This window comes from Gymnoscopelus microlampas (genome assembly GCF_963454915.1).
Source record: "Gymnoscopelus microlampas genome assembly, chromosome: 16".
Classification (NCBI taxonomy): domain Eukaryota; kingdom Metazoa; phylum Chordata; class Actinopteri; order Myctophiformes; family Myctophidae; genus Gymnoscopelus; species Gymnoscopelus microlampas.
Genome location: NC_139953.1, coordinates 34,907,610 through 34,923,820, shown reverse-complemented (window position 1 = coordinate 34,923,820; position 16,211 = coordinate 34,907,610). Strand labels below are relative to the sequence as shown.

General features: G+C 39.9%; 1 protein-coding gene across 1 annotated transcript; it reads right to left on the bottom strand.

Moving 5' to 3' along the window:
* Positions 1-4,790: 4,790 nt before the first annotated feature.
* On the bottom strand, positions 4,791-16,110 carry LOC311063327 (26S proteasome regulatory subunit 10B-like). Its single transcript, XM_084082703.1, has 14 exons — positions 16,007-16,110; positions 14,789-14,868; positions 14,657-14,696; positions 14,033-14,085; positions 13,854-13,921; positions 13,130-13,244; positions 12,450-12,537; positions 11,703-11,764; positions 10,625-10,748; positions 9,317-9,378; positions 8,814-8,934; positions 8,418-8,498; positions 6,570-6,641; positions 4,791-5,403 (listed from the first exon to the last, which is right to left on the bottom strand). Exons 1-14 carry the CDS (start codon positions 16,101-16,103, stop codon positions 5,285-5,287), a joined length of 1,182 nt encoding a protein of 393 aa, XP_083938829.1. The 5' UTR covers positions 16,104-16,110; the 3' UTR covers positions 4,791-5,284.
* Positions 16,111-16,211: the final 101 nt, after the last annotated feature.

Sequence of the window (16,211 nt, the reverse complement as noted above, 5' to 3'; positions counted from 1 at the left end):
TATGATTCTTTCCTTTGCAGACTGGCTTCCAGAAGATCAATTGAAAACTACCAGGAAGGCTGTACTTGTCAGCCATCTGTTAGCTCAATGGGTTGAGACGCAGTATTCATGATCCAGAGGCCATGAGTTCAAATCCCATTGATGTCTTTCCTATGATTCTTTCCTTTGCAGACTGGCTTCCAGAAGATCAAGTGAAAACTACCAGGAAGGCTGTACTTGTCAGCCATCTGTTAGCTCAATGGGTTGAGACCCAGTATTCATGATCCAGAGGCCATGAGTTCAAATCCCATTGATGTCTTTCCTATGATTCTTTCCTTTGCAGACTGGCTTCCAGAAGATCAAGTGAAAACTACCAGGAAGGCTATATTTGTCATCCAACTGTTAGCTCAATGGGTTGAGACGCAGTATACATGATCCAGAGGCCATGAGTTCAAATCCCGTTGATGTCTTTCCTATGATTCTTTCCTTTGCAGACTGGCTTCCAGAAGATCAATTGAAAACTACCAGGAAGGCTGTACTTGTCAGCCATCTGTTAGCTCAATGGGTTGAGACGCAGTATTCATGATCCAGAGGCCATGAGTTCAAATCCCATTGATGTCTTTCCTATGATTCTTTCCTTTGCAGACTGGCTTCCAGAAGATCAACTGAAAACTACCAGGAAGGCTGTATTTGTCAGCCATCTGTTAGCTCAATGGGTTGAGACGCAGTATTTATGATCCAGAGGCCATGAGTTCAAATCCCATTGATGTCTTTCCTATGATTCTTTCCTTTGCAGACTGGCTTCCAGAAGATCAAGTGAAAACTACCAGGAAGGCTGTACTTGTCAGCCATCTGTTAGCTCAATGGGTTGAGACCCAGTATTCATGATCCAGAGGCCATGAGTTCAAATCCCATTGATGTCTTTCCTATGATTCTTTCCTTTGCAGACTGGCTTCCAGAAGATCAAGTGAAAACTACCAGGAAGGCTATATTTGTCATCCAACTGTTAGCTCAATGGGTTGAGACGCAGTATACATGATCCAGAGGCCATGAGTTCAAATCCCGTTGATGTCTTTCCTATGATTCTTTCCTTTGCAGACTGGCTTCCAGAAGATCAATTGAAAACTACCAGGAAGGCTGTACTTGTCAGCCATCTGTTAGCTCAATGGGTTGAGACGCAGTATTCATGATCCAGAGGCCATGAGTTCAAATCCCATTGATGTCTTTCCTATGATTCTTTCCTTTGCAGACTGGCTTCCAGAAGATCAACTGAAAACTACCAGGAAGGCTGTATTTGTCAGCCATCTGTTAGCTCAATGGGTTGAGACGCAGTATACATGATCCAGAGGCCATGAGTTCAAATCCCACTGGTGTCTTTATTGTGATGCTTTCCTTTGCAGACTAACTTCTAGAAAAACAAGTTAAAACCACCAGGAAACCTGTAACTCTCAGCCAACAGCTTAGCTCAACTGGTAGAGCGTCTGTCCAATAACATGACTTGACTTGACTTGACTTGAGTGGGTTTGATTCCCACTCGAGTTAAGTGTCACCGGTATCTTGGGGCAACGGATAAATTGACTGATATCCTTAGTGATGCTTCCCTTTGCAGACTAACTTCTAGAAAACAAGTTAAAACCACCAGGAAACCTGTAACTCTCAGCCAATAGCATAGCTCGACTGGTGGAGCGTCTGTCCAATAACATGACTTGACTTGACTTGAGAGGGTTCGATTCCCACTAACGTCAAGTCCCCGGTAAATTGGGGCAGCGGATAAATTCAGTTACTAAGGTGGTGACTGGATTTGAACCAGCACACTCCTACAAGTTATTCTACGGATATCAGTCAATTTATCCGTTGCCCCAAGTTACCTGGGACACTTGACTCGACACTTGAGCTCGACTGGTGGAGCGTCTGTCCAATAACATGACTTGACTTGACTTGAGAGGGTTCGATTCCCACTAACGTCAAGTCCCCGGTAAATTGGGGCAGCGGATAAATTCAGTTACTAAGGTGGTGACTGGATTTGAACCAGCACACTCCTACAAGTTATTTTACGGATATCAGTCAATTTATCCGTTGCCCCAAGTTACCTGGGACACTTGACTCGAGTGGGAATCGAACCCACTCAAGTCAAGTCAAGTCATGTTATTGGACAGACGCTCTACCAGTCGAGCTATGCTGTTGGCTGAGAGTTACAGGTTTCCTGGTGGTTTTAACTTGTTTTCTAGAAGTTAGTCTGCAAAGGGAAGCATCACTAAGGATATCAGTCAATTTATCCGTTGCCCCAAGATACCGGGGACACTTAACTCGAGTGGGAATCAAACCCACTCAAGTCAAGTCAAGTCATGTTATTGGACAGACGCTCTACCAGTTGAGCTATGCTGTAGGCTGAGTGTTACAGGTTTCCTGGTGCTTTTAACTTGTTTTTCAAGAAGTTATTCTGCAAAGGGAAGCATCACGAAGGATATCAGTCAATTTATCCGTTGCCCCAATTTACCGGGGACACATGACTCAGAGTGGGAATCGAACCCAGTCAAGTCATGTTATTGGACAGACGCTCTACCAGTTGAGCTAAGCTGTTGGCTGAGAGTTACAGGTTTCCTGGTGGTTTTAACTTGTTTTTCTAGAAGTTAGTCTGCAAAGGAAAGCATCACAATAAAGACACCAGCGGGATTTGAACTCATGGCCTCTGGATCATGTATACTGCGTCTCAACCCATTGAGCTAACAGATGGCTGACAAATACAGCCTTCCTGGTAGTTTTCAGTTGATCTTCTGGAAGCCAGTCTGCAAAGGAAAGAATCATAGGAAAGACATCAATGGGATTTGAACTCATGGCCTCTGGATCATGAATACTGCGTCTCAACCCATTGAGCTAACAGATGGCTGACAAGTACAGCCTTCCTGGTGCTTTGACTTGAACAACAAACAAGACAAATAACTTTAAAAAAATGTGTTACAGCATAAATATAAATCTTTTTCATGGGGGGCCCTGACACTACATCTTTTCACATTGGGGTCCACTGCCCAAATACATGTCAATTTGGGGGGTTGACAACAAAACGTTTCAGAACCACAGATTCCAAGGAAACAGCTGTAGGTGAATGGATAGAGTCACTGACTAGTGAGCTGCAGGTAACAGGTTCAAGCCTCAGCCACAGCAGCAAGTCAGGATGTCAAATCAAATAGGTGTTATTAGGAGTGAAATGGTTGTGTTTCTTCACCCCAACTGCACATGACTGCAGTTTTATATCAGTTTACATGTACGTTATTTTCAGTGATGAAGACAAACCGCACAGATGTTCACTGTACTTTAGTACATTTTGTAAACTTATGACTCTGAGTAGAGTATAGCCTGACTTAAACAAACAAATAACAACTCAGTATAGTCAGATTATTTTTTACACAACTTACATTTTGTAATCAAACTACCGAAACGAAAGTTGGTCACCACCGAAACGAAAGTTAAATCCGAAAAAATCACTAAGTGTGGAGGCCAAAATCGTCCCCCCAAAAACCTGTTAGGAGTACGTTTCAGGCAATTTAGAGTTGATTGGTAGTACTTTGTAGTGACTTTTTTTGGTCCCTAACATTCATCGAGCTCTGGACTTAGTAAATTTATTTTTTCACCATTGTGTCACTACCGAAACGAAAGTTTGTCACTACCGAAACGAAAGTTAAATCCGAAAAAATCACTAAGTGTGGAGGCCAAAATACTCCCCACAAAAACCTGTTAGGAGTACGTTTCAGGCAATTTAGAGTTGATTGGTTATTTTCGTTTCGGTAAAATTTATTTTACAGAAACGAAAGTTAAATCCGAAAAAAACACTAAGTGTGGAGGCCAAAATCGTCCCCCCAAAAAGGATTGGGACACGCAATAACCCCACATTTGCAAGACCACTTTGGTAGAGGTTTGGGTTGTGTAGTTCATGATGTAACTCCAAAGGTGGACAAGAAATAAAAAATAATTTCTCCATTGACTAGAAATTGATAATTTAAAATATGCTCCTCATTGACTTACATTCAGTGAAGAGGCTCTTTTAAACCCGTAAAAAAATAATTATATATATATATATATATATATATATATATATATATATATAAATATATAGACATTTTTTTTTTATATTAAAAAAAATCTGTAATATATTATCAAACATCTAACAACAATATATACTATAGTATTAACAGAGTGACAATGACATATCACGAGTCATTGTGAAACAATTATGATTCATGGTCACACTATTTCAGTAATATCATTAATTTGATTATATCTTATTGTATTTATTTCATTTTATTTGAATGCAAGGTCATTAAAATGAGTCCATATTCAAACACATGTGTTGAATTAACTGTGGAAAAACTTGAAGAACAAGGCACTGGATTAAGTAAGCTTGGCTGTTAGCCTGCTCCTGACCAGGCTAACTTCACAGCTAAATTGCCATGGTAACTAAGGTAGGATTGCTTCAATTCTCTTTTGAGGAATCGGGTCATGGCTAAACTTAGCCAGGATGAACTGGCTAAACTAATCTTCAAGCTAATTCAGCTTTTGAGGAACCGATTCAGCCCTAATCCTGGCTAAATTAAGCCAGGATAGGTGTTAAAGCCAGGCTAAGCTCTAATTCCCTTTTGAGGAACAGGCCCCAGGCTGTACGGACCAGAATTTGTCAAACCTGGATTTGACTTAAATCCAGTCTTATTTAATTCTCCTTTCGTGTAATAGGCCCCAGCTTATGTTTGATAAATGTTAAAAAGCTCCAAGGTGATTAACAGCCATATCTACTGAAACAAAATAAGACAACAATGGTGTTATAATGTAGGGCTTAATTTTATTATATTTTATACAAATGTAATGATGAATGCCAGTATCTCAGATACATAACAGGAAAGTCAGACTTGAGACTTAGAGCATGAAGTAAATGTATATTGTATATTATGTATGTGAATGTACTACTTGAGGTCACTTTGTTGGCAACTGTAAAGAAATGGTACTATAATAATGTCGCTTTCCACAAACATACAAAATAAGTAACAAATTGTTTTCTTTTTCTGGCCTTGATATGGGATAGATACAACACAGCAAAAGGCATATCCCACCTTAAAAACTTGCAACTTAACCACCTAAACCCTATATAATTCAGTCCCTCCGGGATCTATCCTTTCCCCCCAATCTACAAGCTCACAACGGTCATATTGTGATGCGTTGTGAGCTTGTAGATCTGCTATCCACCACACAATAGGGACACTAGGGTTCACGTGGTTAAAGAAAATAAAAACCGACACAGAGAAGCATTTATACAGGCTTATAAAGGCTTATAGTCCAACTTGGACTCCAGTTTCTTGGAATCTGCCACCTTGCGCACAGCTTTCATAAAGTCCTCCTGAGTGACGTACTCACGGTCCGCACGGATGGCAAACAAACCTACAGACAAACACAAAGTCAACATAAATTAAGAGACATCTGTGTAGAGGTCAACAGTTAATGGAACAAATAGAAAAACAAATATTTTAATAAGATATTTGATTTTGGGGTCATGGATGACAGAATAGTGAACAATAGCAAAAAATTGCAGATGTACAAGCTCAACATGCCTAATCGAGCTTGTAGATCGGCTATATTTGGTGGCACTGTTGTATGACGAAGTATAAAACAGCGTGTAAATGATTAATCGACTACTAGATTTAGTTGATTTTTTTTTTTTAAATTGTCAATTTGTTGAACTTGATTAATCAAAAAAAGTAATCAATTGAATAAATACAGAGAAAATAATCGACAGCCCTGCATCTGTGGATATATTGTTGATGAGGTAAATATAGTCAAATTCCCTATGGTTAGGGATATGTAGCTGATTCATTTAGTAATAATTATTTTGTTAAGATATATTGTGATCACTATTAACTGATGATTTGGGGAATACTATTGCACTTTATGCTTTTGTAAATGAAAACACCTCGACTATTCAACCACAAATTATATTCTAAATGAAAATAACTCAAATGCTAGTCTGGTGTTGGCAGCCAATATAAAATCTGCACCTACCGATCCAATCACAATATATGATCACACAGTATAAACTATGATTAAATAAGTATGATTTGTTCAGCTCAGTCTAACAGATTCTCTTAATCCTCTCTATTTTATACATTTTTGCAAATGTTGTAATTAGTGTGGCACACATGAACAAACTACTGGGGAAATGCAGTATTCGTGATACGACAGGGTCAGAGTAAATGTGTTTAAACATGTCACATGCAGAATCATATAGAAGTAAGAGTGCCATATTTTTTTTAAACTTTATGTAGAGAGGATCTAGGGCTAGGCCATTTGGTTAATTAAAACACTGATGTAGTTAAGGCAGCAATTTACAAAGGCTGCAATTTATATAGTTGACCCTAATGATGAATAAAAGCAGCATATCTGCAAATCATGTTTATTACACCATCTCGGGCAAAAGTCATTTTGCTGCTGCACTGAGTGCATTACAAACTATTTTGTTTATTTATCTAAGAGATTCTCTCTTGGATTCAATAAGCTGACAGATTTAATAATGGATTCAGATTAGTTTTGAAAAACAATCCCAACCCTACCTGCTTCTGTGCACACATTCCTTAGATCGGCTCCATTGAATCCATCCGACAGCTTCACGATGGCTTCATAATCTGGTGAGACAGTAATAATGAACAATGTGTTTAAAGTAGACTAATGGAGAAATATTTGCCCCCGCTGAGTAGGGCAGTCATGATCATTTTAGTTGCTGATTAACATAAACATAATAGCAATTCATGATTTAATAGTTTTTTTGGCATTGTACAACATATGGAATATATAAATAAAAATATATATTTCTATTGGCCTTTTAGGTTTTGTAAACAAAACTTGCAAAGGGTAGATATGACAAATAACTTAAACATACAAAGCCTATTTCTGAAATATACAAATCAACAATGACCAGTACTAATTAGGGATGGCCAACCGATAACCGTTAACCGCCGTTAAATCGCCAACCGATTAATACTAACGATTAAAATTAACCGTTAAAAAAAAATGAAAAAAGGGCCAAAAATGTTTTTACCGGTAATTGTTTTTTGGCCAAGTCTACACCTGCAACCACACGTAACTTCCACTTTATTCTTCTTCTTCCTCGTCTTTGTATTGTTTGTGTTGGAGCGCCTCAGTGCGGCTGCAGAGTTCATGTGCAACCTCTTCCAGAGAGAGATAGAGACACTAGAAACTCTGCTGGAGACACAAAACAAACTGTGTAGACTTGGCCCTTTGAAATAAAATGTATTTTGGCCATAAAAAAATAAATAAAAAAACTCATTTTTTTTCTTAACACATATACTGCCAATCCCGAGATATCTCGGGACATTAAATCCACCCATTACCTGCGTATCCCGAGATATCTCGGGATCGTCTTTTTATGTGGTTTGATAACGAAAAAAAAATGTTTGGGTACCATCCTTGATTTTTTTTTTTTCCCCATGACGCTTCCGACCCATCATATGAGAAAATTTCCGACAACCGTTTCCGGTTCGTTTTTTATCTTGAAAAAACAGTTTTTCCCTGGTTTTGGCTAAAGATCATGGTTTTCACACGGTTTAAAAAACGAATGGTAAGCTCCGGTTGTATTTTCTTTTCTTTGATCGACGAACGGTTATCCTGTTTGTGTTTAAAAACGATCTGATAGCCGATCGGAGGCTAAGCTAATCTAAGATGGCCGGTGGGGAAACGTCACAGCCACGTCACAGCCAAACGGATATGACGTTTGCAGCCTCTTTTGGCCGCTGATACCACAGAAGAAGAAAAAGAAAAAAAAAGTGTAAACATTATGAGGGCTCGTACGTCCGTCGTTGCTGTTTATAAACACCATCCGATCGCGGATTTTAATGGATATAATTTTTTTGTGAACGGTTCAAAAGGCTATAAAACTCAAAAACGCTGGCAGTGGGTGAGTACCTTATGAATAAACTCTGGCAGGGAATGTGTTAACGGTTATCGATTAATTAGTCGTTAAGGCAATCGGTTAACGGTAATCGGTTAACAAAATGTCTCCATTTGGCCATCCCTAGTACTAATCATCAAAATAAATAATGTACCATGGTCAAAACAGGCTGTATTCTTAATACAGCCTTATGCTTTCCAAAACTTTCCACAAAAGCTTTCCACTCAGCAATAGTGGTGCCAGGTTCCAAGTGGCTAAAGGGCATGGGCAATGACGTAGCAATAAAGATGGGAATATGACATTTCTGTTAATTTCATCCAGCTTTTTATACAGATGAATGAAAATGATTCTAGAGATATGTAAAATAATTGTGATTACTGTAGCTCCAACAATTGCGATATAGCGTTAATTTTGACAGGCAACACTGAGGTACGTAAAGATACAACAATGTCTCATTGTGGAGAGAGATAAGTCATGCAGCGTTTTAACAAACCTATTTCTCCATGTTTGGTGATTGGACTCGCGTGGATCTTCAGAATGTCTAGACGAGCCTGCTCATTGGGCAGCTCGATATCTGTACAAACAGAAAAAATATAAAAACGTTTTTTTAGTCCACCTTCATGAAAACACAGCGGTACAATGAGTGTTCATATTAAGATCACACCTAGAAGCAGAAAAGACAAAATGCAAGAAAACGACGACCAACAACTACAGTAAAATCAGATAGGCATAGCATGAACCCGACCCATATATATGTAGGTCTGCCATTTACACTATTTCTGGGAAATGTATGAACATCTTTCAGCATGGACACGATTATGCAAAAATAATTGCGATCATGTGATTATGTAACAATTGTGACAGGTCTAGTGAGAAGCGGTGAGCTTACGTATTTTGCGGTCCAGCCTGCCAGGACGCAGCAGAGCGGGATCCAAAGTGTCAGGTCTGTTAGTGGCCATGATCATCTTTACTCTGTGCAGGGTGTCAAAACCGTCCATCTGGTTCAGCAGCTGAGTATCGCACAGAGGATTCAAATGAGTGATGTGGAATACATGTTTATTGTTAGGGCTGCATGACTGTTACATATCTTCGCTGTCGGGCAAAAACCTTGTAACCTCCATATTTCATCTTTTTTGTTTTTTCATCAATGTCCTCCTAGTTTATACCTTATTGTATGCCCAGTGTGGCGCAAAAGTATCAAAAATAGTAGATCTACACACTTGTATATATCGGCAATGTTTGCTATTTTTGAAAATGTTTGGAAATGTTTTGACAATAAAGTGACATGCCCAAAATAGGAATGCCAAAGTGGTTACCGATGACTAAAACCTGTTCTCCCTCAAGCGGTCTTCTAAACCTTAATAGGAAATGGAAGTGAGACACAGACAGTACCTCCATAAGAGTTCTCTGAATCTCTCTGTCTGCTGAAGTTCCCTCTGAGAAACGACGGCCACCTGAAAGACATGAAGGAAGAAACACATTAATCATGATCACACATTCATTTGACCTTCAAGAGATGAAGCTTTACCATTCAGCAGAGCAGAACTGAAACCATAAAATAAACTTCAATTCTACAAGCAAACAGCTGTGAGATCAATCAAGGAAAGAGCCAGTGGACCTGAATGTAAAATGATACTAGAAGATGAAATAAATCCAAGTGAAAAAAAGAGAAATAACTATTGAGGAGGGAAACTGAAGGATTGATTTCACAAAGACTGACAGAGGAGCAAAGAGTGATGGTGATCATTCACTGAACTTTGTAAAAAAAAAAAAAAAAAAAAACTTTAGAAACACTGCATTGCAGTTTGTATGCCTCTACCAACCAATTGCAGTTGACATCCATGCGTGTCTACATTCAAATAATATTGAAGACTGAAGGAATTTAATAAAGGGTGTTATATATTTTGTAGAAAAATGTTGGCTATCACTATTGTATTTTCTTTAGATTTTTTGGGGCCTTTTTTATGCCTTTATTGATTCGATAGTAGGTTGACAGGAAATGGGGAGAGAGATGGGGAGTGACATGCAGCAACTTTGGCGCCTAGGTGCCCGGACCACTACGCCAGCGGTACGGGCCAACTATCACTATTTTGACATGTTGGGTGAGGTCATTGACTCACAGTAACCTTGACCTGTAAATTAGTTCATCCGGGTGCCAAATTAGATTTCCCTCCAGGCGTTCCTGAGATAACGCATTCATGAATGGGGTGAATGCGAGGTCACAGTGATGTTGACCACCAAAATCTTCACTTCATCATTTTATTCAATTAAGACATTTGTGTGAAATGTTGTCACAGTGACCTTGACCACCAAATTCTAATCAGTTCATCCTTGAATCCAAGTGGATGTTTGTGCCAGAGGTAATGACATTCCCTCAAGGTGGACAAAAAAGGACGGTGGGACGGACAACCCGAAAACATAATGCCTCAGGCCACGGCTGTCGCCGTAGAGGGATTAAAAAAAAAGCAGTACATAGAACTGTGGGAGCAGGAACATTAAATGGAATGTCTTGCAAAAAGCAAATAAATAAATAACACATCCATGGTTTGTTTAATTGTTGTTTCACAGTGATACAATAATCAACCAAAAACACATGAACGGAGAAAGAAACAATTACTCATTTCTACTGGTGATACGAATGAAAGAAATGAGCCTTCTAAAACATCCCGACCTCAAAGCGGTCTAAGTGAACTAACTCACCAATGGCATCGATCTCATCCATGAAGATGATGCAGGGCTGGTGGTCTCTGGCGTAGTTGAACATCTCTCTGATCAACCGTGCACTCTCACCAATGTACTTATCCACAATGGAGCTGGACACAACCTGTAACACACACACACACACACACACACACACACAAACAACCACAATGACCGCTGTGTACACCAATGATTCTCAAACCTTTTAATTTCAAGGACCCCCAGTTTGATATGCATTAGGTCACAAACCCCTATTTGATACCATTTTCTATCTCTGGGACCCCAATCTATATTGTAAAGAGAGTGTACAAATGGAACACTGACCCCTGGGGGTCCCCAGCCCCCATTTTGAGTACCACTGATGTAAACAATATATCATCAAAAACAATACAACATAGTCTGAGGTTCATATTTAGACATCGCTGCTCGCATATGGCAGGGCAGTGGTTTTCAAAAACTTTAACAACAGGACTTGATTTTTGCGTTGTCCGTGAGGTCAGGAGCCAATATAAGTAAAGTGTGCTATTGCTGAATATTAATTTTGATTATTTTTGGTCTGCAGTCATTGTGGATATCTCGGGCATTTCTGTTCATTTCAATACATTATTCAATTTAAAATTCAGGCATTTAGCAGGCGCTCTTATCCAGAGCAATTTACAAAGTGCAAGAGTAAACAACATCATGAACCCTAGTCAACAAATCACAGGGTAAATGCTCATGCAAGTAGAGTACAAAGAAAAACAATTCTGTGCTTCAAAGTAGCCTCGATCTCCAGGCTTTCATTGTTTAGTTTTGCTAAAAAATAAAAGCCTGGACCAGGGCGTTGGTGTACCCGATATAGGAAGTGTTTCATTTCCCCAACCAACCAGAGTGCAGTGGGCGTTGCTCGTAATGTTGTGTTGATGGGGCGGGTGCTGACGGACAGATCGGTGAACCAATGGGATCACACGCATTCTCTCGCCGGAGATGTTAAACCCGCCCCTTTAGGTCGGAAAACAGGAGCGCTGGTGCAGCCTAGCTCCAAAGTAACTCGGATTATACTAATATATGTAAATATGAATATGGTGATGCTCTTCACCTTCAGGAAATTGCAGTCCAGTTGACTGGCCACAGCTCTGGCTAGAAGAGTCTTCCCAGTGCCTATGGAAAGCATTGTTTGATAACATAAGAGATCAATCATAGAGAAAGACACAGAAGAGGTAATAGATACAGTACACTATAAGATAAGGTAAGGTAAGGTTAATTGAAAAATGTTTTTAGCAGCTTTTTCAAGACATCGACTGACTCTGCATTTCTTAAGGACAGTGGTAAGTCATTTCACTGCCCTTTTGTTTTCAGCCTCGTTGTAGGGACATTGAGAAGGCCTTTGTCCAAGTAATCTCACATTGACCTTGGGGCGCAGTAGTTCGGTTAAATAATTTGGGGCCAGCCCGTGGAGAGCTTTATATGTGATTAAAATAATTTAAAAAACATTACTGCAGTCAATTGGCAGCCAATGCAATGCAGCAAGCACAGGTGTGATACTGTATGTGACCTTCTATATGCATGACTTAAAAGTCTAGCAGCCGCATTCTGCACCAGCTGGAGACAGCTGTAGGGACCCATATCTAATTAGCTTATGACTCATATATCATTTAGTGGACACATATACAAAATACCTTTCAATATCATCTGTGCTTACTGTTGTTTCCGAAGGCATTTTACTTTTACTGTGCTACACTAAACCCACTGGAGAGAATGAAACCTATAATGCATGCAGTACTAGGGTTTACTCTTCTTATTTGAGCTACGCACGTCTATAACTGGCTGGCATGCATCATCTCACCTGGAGGTCCGTAGAGCAAACAGCCCTTTGGAGGGATGATTCCCACTCTCAGGAACAGCTCAGGATTGGTTAGAGGCAGTTCAATCACCTAACATGGAAATTAAGATTGTTGTAAACACCATGTTTGGAAGGACAAGTTCTCTTAGATATACAGTACAACTTGACCCAATATCCAGTTGTCTATTTGGCTCAGCTTCGGGCAAATCTCAAAACCAGGAGTCTTCAACCACAGATTAACTACAGGGGGGCCGCCAAATCTTTGTGTGTCATAGGAACTTTCTTTTTTACATTAACCACTTGAACCCTGGCATCCCTATTCTGAGGGGAACATTAGACAAAAATAGCAGATCTACAAGCTTACCACGCCGTTGTGAGCTTGTAGATCCGCTATTTTCGGCAAAGAGGTTTGGTATAGAGGGGAAAGAGCAGACCAAATACATGTTTTTAAAGTAGTTACGGTCTGAAAATACATATTAACATGAATCCAACACAACGCTACACATTGACAGTGCTGTCAAACAAGTCTAGGGAGCCATCTATGAAAAAGTTTTATAACAATTTTATACAATATATAGTGGGGGGTCCACTCCCTGCTTCATCTCGGTCTCAGCTAAGGGGTCCTTGGCCTGAAAAAACATTGAAGACCCCTGCTCTAAACTCATTACTACTTGATGACATACCTCTCTGAGCTCACGGATCTGTTCAGACAAGCCTCCGATCTCCGAGTACGAGACGCAGCCAGGGTCCTCATGAGACATGTTGTAGACCAGGGGGTCGACCTCTCTGGGCAGGTACCTGGGGAAAGATGAGGGTACACATTTTACATGAACACAGCCATCACAAATAGTAAATGAGAGTTTCATCCAATCATCCAAAAACAGCAGATCTACAAGCACAAAACGCACCATGATGCGACACGCTATTTTTGCTATTCATCATACAACAAAGTATAGAGAGCTTAAGTGGTTAAGGTCATCTTATCAAGAGAGAATGCTATCATCAACCACTTTAACATAATGTTAGACAACAATGGAAAGGGTCGGGAAGGGAGAAGCACACAAGACCATTTCTTCCAGTATCATCTTTTTCTCACTAATTAACTACTGATGGACATTATAACAATCTTTTTAAATTACTTCATATGTAAAAGACAGAACGGAAGTTGGGTAGGAATGTTCACTGTTGTTATTGTTGTCAATTTGAAACCATCTTAACTGTAATGCACAGCGAGTCTAGTACAGAACAGCAGAGTACACCATCCTAAAGCAATCAAATAAGAACACTACAATAGTCTTGCACATCACTTTGTGGCTCATAATGACAATTCAAAGCAATTGTACAGGTTCCCAATGAGCAAGAGTTAGTAGAAACGGGTCACATTATCGTTGCCCTCCCCCCACCTACCTCATTATAGTCAGTGTAGTCATATCCAGTGCCACTCTGGTGCCTGGCTTGAGCTGTGACTTATCCAGCTGTGAAGAAGAGTATATCAGATCAAATACAGCATCATTGAAAATGTACAAATACCTTGAGTACAGAAACAGGAACACTTTAGAACTAACACCTTCCATTAATCTACGCACCTGTCTGCGACATCCAACCACATACCGAGGTCCATTTGTAGCCTTGACAATGACTGTAAGGAGAACCATTGGTTAAACAACATCTTCCACTCAATTTACCTTCAGTTTCAATCTGCAGTATATACAGTACAAGAGAGCACAGTGAACCCTAGCCCCATCCGTGGCCTCACCCATTGCTGTAGCTCGGGACTCGGTCACATTAGCATTAGCCTCCAGTTCTTGGGGTGCCGGGAGCAAACAGAGGTATTTCTAACCTATTTTTCAACGTCATATTCCAAATTTTAATGTACCGACACAGTCCTACTGATGTCTGTAGTAACAACAATTGGTCAGTAAAATGATATTACGATAGGATATGAAACAGCTTTTTCAATTGGGCTATGCAGAATTTAACAGCAGCAGTTTTTTTATTGGAAATTCTGCATCTGCACAGGCTGTAAAAAACCCTGTCATGATGTCACCACCTCCAATTTTCGATATGTTGGAAAATAGGTATAAAAAAACCTCTATACCACCAGCAGCCCAACTCCTGGATCATAACGCTGTTCAAGTTGAGGTCACAGATGGGACTAAGTGAACCCAAAGCCAAACACATTCATCTTTAAAAAGGTTGCAAAAGCTTACATTTCTCCTCAGTCAGTTGTTTGAGCACTTCTCCAACAATCTATAAGACAGAGGACAATGTCAGAGACGGTACAGAGATCAAATATGAGTTAGTATATCTTTCTTATTTTAGCTCTTCATAGGGAGGCTTACCTGTCCAACACTTTGAAGAGCTTTCAGGTCATTCTCTGACTTCTCATACAGCTTGTTCTGTTCTCTGAGCTGTTCTCGCACTGTAAACAGAATTTCAACATTGAAATGTCAAATGTTTATCTCAATTCACAATCGCATTGGAATTGGAAAGACCAGATGCATTGCTTGAGTGTTCTAGCACAAGTGCAAATTTTCAACAACAATCTAAAAAAAACAATCAAATACAGGGAATTAAACATTACCATAAGACACAATACTAAAAACGTAAAAATAAAAAAAACTATAAAACAAAAGCAACATAATCATATACCAATAAACCAGTCAAAATCTCATTGCATGAACTGATCAACATGACACTGCAAGTGACACTGAAGCTTTATTTTGTATTTAACTACAATTTTAAGAATACAATTTATCTAAAACAAAAACATTCCAATAACTAATAATTCAACAAAACATCCCAACATTACCCAATAATTTCACAGAAGAAGCAATGCTTATTTATTCCCTTTTAATACGAACTGAACAATTTTATATGACAGTGTCTCTTACCGACAAGAACACTGACAGGTAAATGATTAGGCCACTGTTTTTTTAAGTCACTGGTTCTCGAACCTTTTCGTGTCAAGGACCCCCAAATTGACACACATTAGCAAGCGGACCCCCATTTGGCATTTAACAAGGGTCCATTTGGTTCCCAACTATCATTTTAGCTGGGGACACCCTGGAACCCCCTCAAGGTCCCCTGGGGGGGCCCCGAAGAGGCCCGGACCCCACTTTGAGAACCACTGCTCTAAGTGGGACACTTAGGGCTACTTGTCTGAGGGGTAGCCATGATTCACATGACAGTCATGTTTCAGGGCTACTTGAGGGGGTTCTAAATGGACCCTTACAGGTCTGTAATTCTGAGAGCGTAGCACAAATGGACCAAATTCCATTTATATTCTCTCCCCGAAACCAAAACGTTTGAAAACAACTGTATTTAGGCTTAAGAAAGATTATCACACTCACACCAACGCTGCTGCACTTGTCATCGTTAGCATTAAGCTAGCATCACTGACCCATTCATTCTATGGAGATGCCCACTAGCATGACAAAGCACAAGCTATCTATAGCTACCTCGGCTAGCTGCTATAACGTACAGTCAGCACGTCCTCTGAACAAAATAAAGACAGTTCTGAAAGTTGTTCTCTTATCGGAACACAGTTGGTTTCTTACGTTCTTTTAACCGCCCGTCTATCTCTTTATGTTCCAGTAGTTTCTTCCTGTAGTCTTGAAGACCCTTATCCCTGCTGTCTGCCACCGCCACCGCCATGTTGACGCCGCACTGTATGTCTGATGGGTCGCACGCTGGTGACGTCACATTGTGTTTTGCTTGAAGTCTCCGCCCACATTGCTGTTTACAATTTTGACAGTCAAGTCA